This window comes from Berghia stephanieae, chromosome 3 (genome assembly GCF_034508935.2).
Source record: "Berghia stephanieae isolate SIO BIC M18660-M18661 chromosome 3, UCSD_Bste_1.3, whole genome shotgun sequence".
Classification (NCBI taxonomy): domain Eukaryota; kingdom Metazoa; phylum Mollusca; class Gastropoda; order Nudibranchia; family Aeolidiidae; genus Berghia; species Berghia stephanieae.
Window position 1 is genome coordinate 51939823 of NC_088362.1, and position 16026 is coordinate 51955848.

Below are 16026 nucleotides of genomic sequence, written 5' to 3' on the forward strand. Positions count from 1 at the left end.
TGATGATGATGATGATGAGGAGGAGGATGAGGAGGAGGAGAGGAGGAGGAGGAGGGGAATGAGGAGGATGGTGGTGGTGGTGATGAAGACGATGAGGATGATGATGATGATGATGATGAGGAGGAGGAGGAGGAGTAGGATGAGGAAGAGGAGGGGAAGGAGGAGGATAGTGGTGGTGGTGATGATGACGGTGAGAATGATGATGATGATGATGATGATGAGGAGGAGGAGGAGGAGGAGGAGGAGGAGGAGGAGGAAGAGGAGGAGGTGGTGGAAGGGGAGGAGGAGGAGGAAGGGGAGGAGGAGGATGGTGGTGGTGGCGATGATGACGATGAGGATGATGATGATGATGATGATGATGATGATGATGAGGAGGAGGATGAGGAGAGAGGCCAACTAAGTAAACAGCAACTGGTAGGCAGCAATGTGATTGATTTGTTTGAAGAGCGATCGTCTTCAAGATCATGAAATTGACTAAGGCTATGTTGATAATCATCAGAGCACTTTCATTCCTCTCATGTTGCCTGTTCCTACTGTAGTCAAGGTAAAGAAACTGCCTTAACCCAATGCTTATAGTTGGACACATTCCCACTCAATCACCTAATTATACATGCCATTTATAAGATAATCTAGCCTTGAGTAATGTCTCTTTCTGTACCCTTCGTAAATTCTCTTTCCTAAAACTCCAACTGTTGCCAGCAAAAAGACACAACCGAACGATACAGAACAAATGAGAAGAATGTTAATTGTTTCGGCTCTTTCGTCAGAAACTGGTGACTCTTCTGTCGCATTTATTAGTGACGAATTCAATGATGGCGGAGCGTCGGTAGTAAACGAAACAAATGTGTTATTAATTATAGAAGTATCTTTGACAGATGTATAATTAGACGATGATAAGTTCGATGGTTGTGTTGTAGACAAATTGCCGTTATGTATGACAGCAGTTTGAGTCGTATCTTGTTTGTTGGGAATTGTAGTTGATGATAATTTTGTTGGTGTTGTCATCGTAGTAACTGTCGGAGTGGTAGTGGCATTTCCAACATCCTCATCTTTAGGCACCTTTTCGGACGGCGGAGGAGCTTTAAGATAGAGAAGAAAAAATGATATAAACAATAGTATATAAATAGATTAAATGATGTGGTTACTTCATGCTCATGATGCTTCGTGGGGTTTTTTTTTTTACTATGCTAATTCTATTTGGCAAACTATTCCGTTTTTATAAACCACAAAATGAGTAGATTTGTATATTATGGACCTTGCAATGAATGGTGATTCTTGTCAGGTTTTATTTGAGATATGTCATGTTGATCCCAGAGGAGTGTCGAAACTGAAGCATCTATTTACAAAAATTTGATCGTTTTGATATGGCCCTTGAAAGGTTAATAAATACAAAATTCAAGGGATGATGGGATTAGTTTGGCAGACAATTGTAGGCTATACCGCTAAGAATCGACGTGAACTTATTACCACGTCGATAAGAATCCAATACTAGTCTAGATATATAGTAAAAAGAAAACCCAACTAATTCCATTGTCCTTTTTATTATGTTTTCGTTTTAAAATTGTAAAAACAATAATGTAATTTTTACCGATATCCCAAGACAGATGGATAAATTGGGAATACTCAAATGATATAATGAATATACCATTTGCACATATTTGCAGAAATGTAAACCCCCTTAAGCTCTGCCAATTATTGCTCTTGAGAGTCTGCTTTTGCTTGCATAGCTCACCTGAGTCAGATGTTAGATTAGCTTCTTGTGTTACGGAATGGCTCATTGTTGCAGGCCGAGTTGTGACATCATTTGTTACAGGTCCAACACTCAACGTTGTATTGATCGTAGTTAACCTTGTTGGATTGATTTGGGAGAAGGGTGTTGTATGTTTTGAAGGTGGGGTTGTCTTGGTGACATCATTTTCTGTGGTTGTTACAGAATGCGTTGGACTGAATGTTGAGAACATCTCAGATGTTTTGTTCATGGATGCGGTTGTCTCTGACGGAAAAGTGGGCGCGTTTGCATTGATCTGGCCTGCTGTATCCGTGTTTTGAGCGATTGTTGTAGGTGCAAGTTCTGCTGTTAGAGGTGGTGGTGGAAGTGTAGGCGGTTTAGGTGTTGACGTCGACAGTTTGGTGCTATTTACTTTATTTTTGCCTGAATCCCCTGGAAATGAAAGAGTTAATCAGTTTTGTCTAGTCATAATAATATAGATAGATGGAACGAAATTGACGTCACTCAGGTCTTTGTTATTGTATTTAGTCATTCATTTCTATGAGTAGTTCTCACTAAATTATATCAATCAGACTATACACGTTCAAGGTTATACACAGTTTTGTGTTTTTGTACGTTATATCCGGCTGGCGAACTTTTGGCTAAGCGCAATAGTTACTTAGCATTGTTTCTGACAGTTGAAATACCAGACAGAGAGAATGACAATACGAGGATTGGAGATACATACTTCACCGCATGTGTGGTAATATAAGATTGAACCTGATTCCAAAAAGTGGTAACAAAGTAATAATTATAAGGGCGGAAACAGGACTGTCATCTAAGCGTCGTCAGCTTAAAAAGGGGAGGTTTCTCGTGTGTGACAAGTGTGTCAAACTTGTTTTTTTTTTATCAAAACAATACCAATCCGTTTAGCAATCTTTTAAAATTGTAGGCGTTACTGGCAATTTAAGTCAATGAAAAAATACATCTTTTAACATTTCGATTTGCATTTAGGTTATGAGAATGAATATAATTTCTAAAAGTTTTGGTTTTTTTTAAAGCAACCGAAAAACAGCAAAATTTTTATATTTCTCATCATCATAACTTTAACAAGTTAACTGCCATGCTTTTGAAAAATTCGTATTTAAAAATTTGGCCACAAATCTCGCCTTCAAATATCGATCGATTGAAATGAGCCTCGTCTTGGCAAAAGCTTTCAAACATGGGACTGCGTGAAGTCCTAAGTTTGATAGATTTTGCCAAGATGAAGGCCAATTAAATCGATCCATATTTGAAGGACGAGTTTTCTGGCCAAATTTTTAATACGTGTTTTTTTTTCAGAGTACGGCAGTTTACTGGTTAAAATTATAATAATCAGAAATATAAAAATATAGTTGCATTTTTTTTATTTAACTTTTAGAAATTGTATTCATTCTCATAACCTAAATACAGATCGAAATATTAAAAGATGTATTTTTTTCATTGACTTAAATTGCCAGCTACGCATAAAATTTTAAAAGATTGCTTAACGGATTGGTATTGTTTTAATAAAAAAAATAAAAAAGTTGACGCACTTGTCACACATGAGAGACCTCCCCATTTTAAACTGACGACGCTTAGATGACAGTCCTGTTTCCGCCCTTACAATAATTATTACTTTGTCACCAATCAAGTGACTGAATTAGACAGCAAAATTGCATTTAAATAACAAGCTAGTGTATCAAATAGAAAGGGTGGGGGGGTGGTAGTAATAGAAGAGGGGGGGGGGGGGGGCTTGGCAAACTTCAATAAAGAGGGGGGGGGGGTGGGGGGGGGGGGGGTTGAAATAGAAGAAGGGAGGGGGGGGGGGTGGTAAAATTTTACCAAAGAAGGGGAGGGGGGGGGGGGCGCAATTTGATCAATCCATAGAAGTTGAGGGGATGCGCATTTTGGGCATTTTCAAATTTAATTTAGGCAATTCGAGATATGATGTATTAAATGGTATTCTTTCAAACAAATATACTGCTAGTAAAATAAGAGCGACAGCATATAGATCATCTCTATCTTTTCCACCGGCACATTTCCACGTTTCGTGAACTGAAATTTAATTGAAAGGGAGGAGGGGGGGGGGGGAGGGGGGATGCGAATAAACTTCAGGGAGGGGGTTGCGCAAAAATTCTTAATTGAGCTTTTATATAGGGCACAATCCACTAAATGTGCTCAAAGCGCTTTACATGGGGTCCCTGGTCAACAACAACACTTAACATTTAAGACATGACATGACGCCTGTTAGGCGATAATACAATTTTTTTTCGGACATATACAACGCTCTTAACGGCCAGGTACTCATTTTACACCTGAATACGATGAGAGAATGTTAGTAAAGACTTTTCTCCAAGGACTCAACTATGCGCCAAGCGAGGCTCGAACCCAGGACCTTCCGATCCGAAAGCGAGCCACATAGCCTCACAAAAAATTTCTGAAAAAAATAGACACGGGGGTCTATTCGATACAGTTAAGTACCTTTTAGTCACAAAAAAGTATCATGATTTGCTCCCCATACCTTCAGATTTTGCCAACGGTGTTGTAGTTTTAACAACGGGCGTTGTAGCTGTTGATGCAGAATTAGTCGTGGAACGATCGCCATCGTTATTACCAGCATCATCGGAATCCACATAATCCTTTTTATTGATGTAGATATGGACCCCGTCTTCCTTGTGAAAGCTGCACGTCGTGGTTGGGTGGCAGGCGTACAAAACACAATTGCTGGTGTCATTCCCTGGGATGTTCTTTTCATTAAATTTCCCATGGTGAACGACCACATTACATCGATCTGCAATAGTATTGGAAATCGGGAGATTATATATTATATCATGTTATATCATATCGTAATCATTAAGGGTTACATAGGTCAAAAGATCATTAAATACCCTATTATTTTTGCAGTTATAAATATATAATAGTTTTGCGGCTGTGCGGTCTTGTGGTATGACACTCGCTTTCGGAACGGAAGGTCCTGGGTTCGAGCATCGCTCAGCGCATAGTTGAGTCCTTGGAAAAGGCTCTTTACTTACATTAGTTCACCGTCCTCATGTGTAAAATGAGTACGTTAATAGCGTTGTCCCTGTCGGAAAAAAAAACATTGTAATATCGCCTAATAGGCGTCGTGTCTAGTTCTCTTTGTAACGTGTTGCTATTGGTCCTTTGTAAAGCGATGTTGACACGTTTAGTGGATATTGCGCCCTATAAGAACTCATATTTATATATCAAATTGATGCATGGATGTTAAAAGTACACAACATCGTGTAGACAAACAAAAGGTCAAGTTGGTGCATGAATTATTTTTCACTACATAGGTACTTGTTAATCATTAGCATTAAAAAGCGGAGTAAAAAAATCGCATTCATCTTATTACGTAGTCCTAGGCATGGGGCTCTCTATCAACTGCATTTTTGAAAGCGTTTATTGTTTCCGCATTTTTTTTATTTCTAGTAAACTCAAGTGCATACCATGTCCTGACTATACACATGATAAATGAGTCCTGTCGAATATTGGTAGAACATCTCATGATAAATATCTATAAGTTATCATCTGGTGTGAATGTAACCAAAAAATGTAGAAATTGGTTTTTAATCAATGTATTCCACAATCATGGACAAGTTTTATATAAGTGTATAAGATCGCCTCTTTTTCTTCTGTACTAGAATCTTCTAGCATCAAACTGATTAATGGCTGAGAATAGATTTATCTTCGGGGTAAAGTAATGTAGTAGAATAAGAATTCATAGAAAAGTGTATGGATGATACAACGTAATGACTTGTTGTAAACGAGTTTGCATGTAAATCTATTTATGGTAGGCAGATTAACAGGCGGAAAGACAGAGAGATAGATAGATAGATAGATAGATAGATAGATAGATAGATAGATAGATAGATAGATAGATAGATAGATAGATAGATAGATAGATAGATGGATGGATGGATAGATGGATGGATAGATAGATAGATAGATAGATAGATAGATAGATAGATAGATAGATAGATAGATAGATAGATAGATAGATAGATAGATAGATTTATAACTATTAAATTGGTTGATATAGTGATTAAAGAGATAGGAGCGGCAGAGAAAGTATAGAGGGAGAAAGAGAAAGGGGGAAGAGGTAGGAAGATAGAATTATAGATGAAGGTGGCTGTAAAGGGAAGAGAAGATGGAGCATCCTACAATATTTTTATTAAAACATTCATTCACCTGTTTGACAGCACTTGGCAGTGCATTCGTTGATTTCATTGACTGTGATGCTCTGTAAAGGTGGAGCTCGCACATCACCCTGGCTAAATATGTTCTCCGTGTGATCAACAGGCATCATACATCCCCCATCATCACCCTTCGCCTGACTATTTTGGACGAGAGTTATCAGGAGGATGACTAAAGTCCCGGTTTTTACGTTAAGAACCATTGTAAAGGGAGCTGGAAGAGTAAAACATAATAATATTGCATCAAGGCTTTAGTAGTAGTAGTAGTAGTAGTAGTAGTAGTAGTAGTAGTAGTAGTAGTAGTAGTAGTAGTAGTAGTAGTAGTAGTAGTAGTAGTAGTAGGAGGAGGAGGAGGAGGAGGAGGAGGAGGAAGAGGAGGAGTAGTAGTAGTAGTAGTAGTAGTAGTAGTAGTAGTAGTAGTAGTAGTAGTAGTAGTAGTAGTAGTAGTAGTAGTAGTAGTAGTAGTAGTTAGTTATTGCGGCGGTTGCGGTAATATACATAGTTTTAGTATTATTATAAGTAGTAGTTGTCGTTGTTGTAGTATTAGCAATAAGTCGAAGTCGGTAATTTGAACACCACTTTATCGGAACAATCGCTTAATTGGAACGATCTGTCTGTGACAGAATATTCCTATATACTTTATGCAGATTAATCGTGACGCATACTGGTTAATTGGAACGATTTTAGAGTTTCATCAACATTCTAAGAAATGTTCCTGTCCAAGTAACCAAAAGGATAAATATACATATTAAGATTAACGCGAATCATCTCGTGACTTCAAAGGAACTAATAGGACCTTTAACTAATTCTGGCATCGAGTCTATCACCAAGTTCTCCTTTATATGGGGTAATATCATTAATGGGTAATACGGTATACTTTATCCTCTTGATCGTTTCGAAGAGCAGCCAATGATTCAAGAGAATGCAAGTAGTTTTGCAATCGCTTAGTTGCGTTTAACAAAGCATGCCGTGTTCAATAAAATTGTATAACGTGTAGTAGTTTACGGTGGAACATTATCCGTGTGTGTTCAATTTATGATTTGGCCTGCTTTCAGAATGGGATTATTATCATACATAAATATGTTGCCATAACAGATGGTTACCCAATGTTATTTGCTATGCAATCATAACTAAATAAGTATGATTTTCAATGACGCAAAAGGAAAACAATATTTTATACAAACAAACTAAAGGATGCTCTGTCATGCCATATATTAAAGCCAATACAATATTTAAGCGTGGAGTCTTGATAAGTTGATCCAATAGATAACCATGACTCTCGGACAGTCGTCATAATGTAAACAATGGTAGTGATTGGTAAACATAGCGAACTACACAGGTTTTACTAAATATTGTATGTGTCAAAGTTAGATACCCACTGCTCTTCCGCGTGATCAAAGGAACCAACATAGAAAACTGTATGTAAACGTTTATAATTTGATCGAGAAAATCGTGTGATAACTAGTCACCAAGAAGTTCATACATTGTCTGTACACGCTGCTAGTCACTCATTTGGCGGTATAAAAACAATAACAATGATCAGAGAGGAGTCTATTACATTCACGACAACCAACCATGTGTCCGAGCACGTGTGCAGGTGTGTCACAAATTCCATGTTTCGATTAGTCAAAAATCTACTTTTTTAATTATGGAGCCCATTGAGGAATCGCTTAAATGGGACGCCGCTTAATCGGAACGGTGCTGTTCCAATTAAGCGGCTTGCATTGTGATAGAAGTAGTAGTAGTAGTAGTAGTAGTAGTAGTAGTAGTAGTAGTAGTAGTAGTAGTAGTAGTAGTAGTAGTAGTAGTAGTAGTAGTAAATGTGGTAGTAATAGTAGCAGTATTATTATTATTATTATTATTATTATTATTATTATTATTATTATTATTATTATTATTATTATTATTATCATTATTATTATTATCATTATTATTATTATTATTATTATCATCATCATCATCATTATTATTATTATTATTATTATTATTATTAGTAGTAGTAGTAGTAGTAGTAGTAGTAGTAGTAGTAGTAGTAGTAGTAATAGTAGTAGTAGCAGTAGTAGTAGTACTAGTAGTAGTAGTAGTAGTAGTAGTAGTAGTAGTCATCGTAGTAGTAGTAGTCGTCGTCGTCGCCTCGTAGTAGTAGTAGTAGTAGTAGTAGTAGTAGTAGTAGTAGTAGTAGTAGTAGTAGTAGTAGTAGTAGTAGTAGTAGTAGTAACACAGCGAACAAGGATACGATTTATCCATATGTATCCATATATGTGTTCTTATTATTCTTTTTATGATCAAACGCACAATGATCACCAAATTCCTGCATCACAAAACTGCAAAATGAATGCTCAGTACAATCTCGTTATTTTAATTTGAAATTACAATTTAAGCGCGGTAAAAATCATCATCAAGCCTTGCGACAAAAAAAATATATTCAGGAAAATCCTATTATTAATCTGTCCGTTTATATTGAAACTGTTCGTTTGGGTAAATTGCTAATAACCCTCCCCTTTAAGTTTTATAGATAGTATGCGCTTGGCTAAGAAGCTCACAACATTGCCATCCGGAAGTATAACGGACCAACACGCAAAACTGAGTAACCTTGAGCGTTTATAGTCTGATATAGTTTATAATTGAGAATTACTCAAACGTGTTTGGCAAAAAACAATAACAAAGACCCGAGTGATGTTAACTTCATTCTTTCTATAGTCTGGTTGACAGAATTTAGTGAATAAAAATGGCTTGCTAAAAACAATAACAAAGAGTTGAGTGACGTCAATTTCGTCCCTTCTATATTGTATAGATAGTATGCAGATGACGTCACTCAGGCCTTTGTTATTGTTTTTGCCATCCGCGTTTGTGAGTTGTTCTCACTAAACTGTATTAACCAGACTATAAAAGTTCATGGTTACACAGAGTTTGTGTGTTGGTCCGTTATACTTCCGGATGGCAATGTTGTGAACTCCTTGGCCAAGCGCATTCTATCTATACCTATGAATTAAACAGCATTGATATAGTTGATCTTTCCAATGAAACAATCCAGTACTGTGAAGTTTAAAAGCATAATTCCTGACACTCGCAATCTCAGAATCGTTTGCCTGAACTCTTCTCACTCATGACATCGCTTTCCGGAAATACTTTTATGACGTTAACTATCTTCCGCTGTTTCTTTTGTAACCCATTGTTCACAAACCATGCGGCACCTTTCAGATTCGCCAGGCTATATAGTCTGTTATTTAACTGATAAACCCAATAATGGACATTAAAATACCGACTTATTATATGACGCGCAGTAGCTGGTCTTTAATATCTAACAATGATAAGAGAGGAGATAAAAATGGCATAGTAGCTACCCGAACCACGTATGTTGCGAAGACAAGTTTCGCGGGAATAATATATTTGACACAGATTTATTGCGCGGTTCTGTAAGGGCTAGATATATCCACTTTTCGCAACACGCCCCGAAAGCCTCACCATGTTAATGTCACATGACCAGGTAAAATAAAAGTTTTTTTTTTTTTGGTGAATCCCAGGTGACGTGTTACACAACATTAAAAAAAAAAAAAAACCAGCTTCACGCCACATCAAGTGCAAAATTATTTTAATGTCGCGTTCGCATCATACGATATTTCCACGAAATTTTATTAGCAGCCCATACGGTTTGCAGTGTGCTTTGAGAAAGGCATGATAATATATCAAGACGACTTTTTTTGTTTCAATTTGTTGAGGGTAATTTATATCTAAGTTTCAACAAAACCGACGTGTACTTATTTGCAGGTCTGATAGCCAAATTCTTTATTGGCTCGTTGTTGGAATGGACATCTCAAAAAATGACCCAAAATATTGTCCATTACAACAATGTTAAACTAGGTCCATAAATTGGTTCGGATGTCACACCTGCATATATGTACACGCCAAGCAAAACCCAGAAACCTTACAGACTCTTAACCAGCTGACCACCGTGCTCTTGAAAGACACGTATTTTAATATTCTTGGCCAGAAAACTCTTCCTTCAAATATCGATTATTTAAACGACGTCATCTTGGCAATGAGTGTTATTTAAATCGATCGGAATTTGAAGGACGAGTTTTCTGGTCAAATGTTTTCATACGTGTATTTCCACAGTCCGGCAGTTAACTGGTTAAACCAGAAGTTAGTTACTCCATAAACAGAACGTATTTGGGGGGGGGGGGGGGGGATAGTTTTCGATTGTTGTTCTATTTTGTATTCTATTTATAGTATGGATCTCAAACCAACAACCATGGTCCAGAACTCTAGTGTATCAAATAGAAAGGGTGGGGCGAGGGGGGGGGGGGGGGCACTTTGGCCAAACTTCAATAGAAGGTTGGAGGTGGAATAGAAGTTTGGTGCTCAATTTGACCAAAGAAAGGGGGGGGGGGGGTCTATTCGATACAGTAGAATAATGTTTAAATCAAGGTTTTGCAACATTTCTCTTCATTGATTAGGGCAGTTTGATGTGTTAACGTTGAGAAACCGTAAGAAAGAATTAGTCGTTCCATCCATTGAGGTTTTCCATTAGGAAGTGATTTTTTCTTTAATTTCTAATTATTTTTTTTTACTCGATGCGAAAGCTACTAATATTATATTTACGTATACATTAAAAGTCAATCAACTTACCTTCACTTTTCCACTAACCTCCAACACAGACGAATTCAAAAGTTACTTTACAAAACTTCTTAAAATATAAGAAAACAAATTTCATAACACTTCAGTCATCTTGTATTGCATAATATTCATTTTCAAAGTATTCTTGACGCAGATATCAACTTCGAAAATATCAACACACCTTATTAAATGTTTATTTTTTTATCTGTCTTAACTCGCACAGCTGCGGTTACTATCCAGAGTAACACACGGATTAACTCAACTTGAACAATGCCTAAAGTTCGATTGATTTGTCCTCCAAATCAAGCACCTATTTCAATTGATATGATACAACAGCAACTGCCGTTTTACAGTTTGTTTGTTTTTTTAATGACTATTTAGTGAAACAAAGCACTCATCGTTTAATTTCAACACACGTTAAAGGAGCCACTTCTGTGGACGCTTGCCTCGATGTTTGCAATATAATCGAATCGATATTATATTTTATAAACCCGTGCGTCAATGAATGATCACAGATGTTACGCATTGATTTAAGTTGTTGATAGTTAGTCACAGACTACATTTGAAACAAATTCAGACGTGGGATGTAATTTATTGATTCGAATAAATTCCCCTACATATTAGATATTTGTTGTTCTCATCGACGTCTTCAAAATGTAGCATTTTATTTATATCTCAATATAGACTATTATAAATCATCTAAAATATAAATATTGGTTTTGCGTAATTTTCTTCCCTTTCATGAACGTTACATGCAAATTGTTCTATTAGACATCCGTTGCTTTCAATAGTCGGGGTACTCACGTATACCTGAGTCTAATGTAAATAACGTGGGAATATGTCTTACCTACGGACAAAAACTGGAATGGGCTGGGATATTTGAAACCCCATGAATCACTGACCCGACACATAATATTTTTCCAATAATTTAAACAATTGTCAGTTGGCAGAACACTCGATCCACACACACGCACAGGCACACACAAACACACACACACACACACACACACACACACACACACACACAAACTTTTCGAATACGGGACGATTTTGATTTTTTGTTTTTGTTTTGTTTTAATGTGTTTGTGTGGTGTGGTGTGTGTGTGTGTTTGTGTGTGTGTTTGTTTGTTTGTTTGTTTGTTTTTAACCCCTCTGTCCGTCTAGCAATTTGAACTGGTACAATTACAATTAACAAAAGATCTCTCGAAAGAATAGCAAGTCATTTCTATTGTCTGTTCAATACGCCCCCCCCCCCCCCAACCCCCTTCCCTTCTCCCACATTAAAAAAAAAAAGAAATTAAAAAATAAATAAATATAGGAATTAACTCCTATAGTATAGTTTTATGATTCCATTTATTAAGTTGAATCATGACTTGTCAGATTGTTTTATTAGTAATGTCTTTGTATTTTGGTTACAAAAGCCCTACCTTTGCAGTAGGCGTGACCTTGTCTGAATGTCAGCATAGTGGATGTCATACTTGTCAATCCTAATATAATGTTCATTATTCTTCATTGTTGACATTTACAGTAGATAAACAAATAGATAGATAGATAAATAAATCGATAAATAAATGAATAAATAAATAAATAAATAAATAAATAAATAAATAAATATATAAATAGATAAATAAATACATAAATAAATAAATAAATAGATAAATAAATAAATAAATTGTGATTTAACTAGAAAGCATCAATAAAAAATACCCGGCACATAATTTTATTATGAACAATTCCGACTGGCATCTTCCATATATATATTGAAGAGAATTAACTTTAGTTCATGTACAACAATATGACTACACATATAACACAAAGTCCATTGATGATTATATAAGCTTTATTTATAATGGCTACGCTTATTTGTACTACCACTGCAAATAACGCCAGAGCTTATTTGTACTCTTACTAAAAATAGAATTTGCGTAATTACTAAAAATATAACATTTTATACGGATAGAACTGCAATATACAATGAATTATCTGGAAGTCAAAAAGTGACCACTTCATCTCATCACATCTATTATTACGTTGATTTTGACGGACTTTGGTAATTCTTCACTCTTTTCAAGTCACAGAATACTCAGTTTACAAGGTAAGCATACGAAATGCACATTTTAATTCATTTCTTATTTTTATAACTAAACATGCTTTGGGGTTGTGTGTTTGTTGATTGTGCATCAGCTGACGACACATTTGTCGCTACCGCGAATTACTTAACTTTATTACTTTATTTTGTGAAAAATAACAATAACAGGGCTTTAAAAAAAATTAAAATACTAATTCCCCCTCCCCCCCCCCCCCCAAATATTTTAAATCAGCCTTCCATGTCAGGCGATTAAAACCAGGTGTTTCAATGTTCGATCCCCAGTCAAAAGGTTGCTAATTTTATCAAGATCAAGAGGTTTCGAGTACTCACGACATTCCAGGCTCAGGGTCCTTTAAAAAATACTTTTCATTCAGTTATTGTTATTATCTTTATTATGGCCGACACAGCATGCATCGTCCATACTTTTTCAAAACTTTTTTTTTTTTGGGGGGGGGGGGGGGGCTGTTTTTTTATATCGGAAAATTGGGTTTTGTATGTTATGTTCATGGAGAGAGAGAGAGAGGGTAATATTTTATAATGATAAGATATCTGTAGTGGTAGTATTATTAGTAGTTTTGAAATGCCTATGATGATGACAATGTGAGATAATTATATTAGTGTGATTATTTTTATTATATTTTTAAAAATTACGTACGGCTATGTCGTAGTGGTATGACACTCGCTTTTGGACCGGAAAGTCCTGGGCTCGAGCCTCGCTCGGCGCATAGTTGAGCCCTTGGAAAAGGCACTTTGCTCACTTTCTCTCACCGGACTCAGTTGTAAAATGTGTACTTGGCCGTTAACTGCGTTGTCTCTGTCCGAAGAAATTGTAATATCGCCTAACAGACGTTATGTCCCGTTCAACATGCGAAGTGTTGCTGTTATAAACTTTAGCATTGGCATGTATGTGCCTATTTTGCTGTAGTGAATTAAATTTAATTTTTTGTTTTCATCGACAGCTAACATGAAAGAACACTGTTGACGTTACTGGTGTCCTGACAATCCATAAAGATGCTGGCTCAAGGGCTATTCTGGCAAGGTGTGTTGAGGCAAACCTTTGCCTGTGGCAAAACTCATCAATCAGCAAACCATCATCTGGGCCAGCAGACCAGAGTGTCTGCATGCACTTTTTGACAATGGTTAGTAATGTTTTCAAATCTCCATTGCGCCTTTACATTTTTTATTGGTGATCAATAAAATAAATGCTCATTTTTCTAAATGAAAATGGCAAAGCATCATTTGAATTGAATTACTACTGAATGTATTAACTTAACGACAGACTATAGTTTGTTGCCAAGAGTTTTGTTCTATGGATGTAAAACCAATGAAATTTCAAGTGTGTTGGTGTGAATAATGATCATTTTTTAAAAATCGCTATGTCTTTAACAAATGCATTTTATGACAATAATGCCATTTCCAAAAATTGCTAATGAAATGTGTCTCTTTTTATTTCAATTTTTCCATCCAGAGCAGGATCAACCCTCTTTGTGGAACTACAAAAAAAGTGGTGGCAAACAAGTAGTGTTGACTTTTTCTGTATTGAGGCGAAAGAGATTTTTATTCCAAGGGTTTGGGAAAGCAAATTGCTTTTTATTCAGAGCTAGTGCACTATTTAACTGTTTTATTGTCTAAAATAGAATTGATTTTGCAGTTCAACTTGACTAGATATCTAATTTTATACGACTTGTTTCTCAAGTAGAATAAAAAAATGAAAAATGAGGATAGCGTGCCATATCATATTTTGAAAAATCATTTAATATATCTAGAAATCATCTGTATAACCTATTGTATACAGTAAATAATTAGGTTTTGTGATTATAATGATGAATTCATAAGGTATGACATCATATTTGACCACAAAATTATTTTATCTCTGGGCGTAAAAAAATCAATTTTACAGCATTTTTTTTTATCTAAGGGGTATGGGTTAGTGAACCGATTATAATTTTTTTTAGACTTAGATCAATCTACAAAATTTTCGTTTTCTTGTCCTATTACGGTCATATTTTGAAAGTTTGATGGATCATTTCTTTTAGTTGTCTGCAAAATCAGCCTTTTAACTTTATGTCAAATTATAGAAAAAGCTTGCGCTTTCTCAAATGTCTGTTTTATGGCATTTGTCTGATTTTCTAGCAATCCTACCTCAATCATTTTCCTTTAAATTATCTTCAAATTTATTCAGAATCTTTTCTCTATGATGTGTTTTACATCATGATGTGCAGGTGGTTGGATGGGAGCATCACCCTTGAATCATATACCTATGATGTTCGCATGGGTGTACGATCCGATAGTGATGTCGTTTCTTCTTCTCTTTACTAGCCTATCCTGCTTCTTTGGTTTGTGATTGTATTTTTGACAGGGGATATTTTTTTTCCTGTAAATCCTCTGCCTGTTTGTTCTTGGTTATTTATAATTTAGCTTATGATATCTTTAGGTTATGATTTTGATTGACATTTGTACTATTTTTGTTAGATTGCTTGTTTTTTTGTTTCAGCAGTCTCTCATATAACCTCAATTGTGTTGGAAGAGACCTAAAGCAACAAACAAACAAAAAAAAAAACATCATGATGTAAGTGTTTGGGGGTAAATTAAAATTTAGCAATTTTATAAATTTTAAAATTCATTTGTTCCTGTCGATCCGCGCTAAATTTTCAGTTGAAATCAAATAAAAATTCTAAAAAATTATTCCAAGAGTTTTCATGATATAGCTATTTATGAAAGAAACATTGTGTTTAAATTTGAAAGAAATTTATATGCTAGTTTTTGGTGCATCTATGTTAGAAATTTTAGGGTTTTACGTCTAATTTTAGCTTATGTTGCCCCTTAAAAAAGTTGTTTTTTTTAATTCAGTTATTTTTGGTGTTTAGCATCAAATTATACATTACATTATTCGTTCATGAGATATAATTAAAGAATTTTAGAACTATAAAGCATATTTGACCACTAAAGTAATTTTTTGGTGAATAACAGCAGATATTAAATTATTTCGCAATTTTTTTTCTTAGAGGTATGGGTTAGCGAATCGTTTATAATTTTTTTCAGAATTTGATCAATTTATAAAATATTACTGTTTTCTTGTTCCATATTGGTTATACTTGATGAATGTTGGCCTTTGTCTGCATAATTAGCTTTATTATCAAATTAAAGACAAATTTTTCATTTTCTCAAAATTTCATTGTGCGTCATTCTCTGATTTTCTAACATTCACATCTGGATTGTTTCCCATCAGATTGTCTTCAAATTTGGTCAGAATTTTTCTTATGATGTGTTTTGCATCATGATGGTTGGGTTTTGGGCTAAACAAAAATTTAGCAGTTTTATGAATTTTTAAATCAATTTTTTTTTCCTGTCATGTCAGTCACACCAAATTTTCACTA

At 35.4% G+C, this 16026-nt stretch overlaps 1 protein-coding gene and 1 long non-coding RNA gene across 2 annotated transcripts; one reads left to right on the plus strand and one right to left on the minus strand.

Moving 5' to 3' along the window:
• Nucleotides 1–11443, minus strand: LOC144969275 (uncharacterized). The gene is made up of 5 exons (XM_078908387.1): nt 11408–11443; nt 5939–6157; nt 4251–4520; nt 1733–2161; nt 1–1079 (listed from the first exon to the last, which is right to left on the minus strand). Exons 2-5 carry the CDS (start codon nt 6144–6146, stop codon nt 601–603), a joined length of 1386 nt encoding a protein of 461 aa, XP_078764513.1. The 5' UTR covers nt 6147–6157; nt 11408–11443; the 3' UTR covers nt 1–600.
• A 971-nt stretch (nt 11444–12414) lies between these two features.
• On the plus strand, nt 12415–15824 carry LOC144967972 (uncharacterized). The gene is made up of 3 exons (XR_013644490.1): nt 12415–12655; nt 13609–13788; nt 14118–15824. It is a non-coding gene; the product is annotated as an uncharacterized LOC144967972 (long non-coding RNA).
• The last annotated feature ends 202 nt before the right edge of the window (nt 15825–16026 follow it).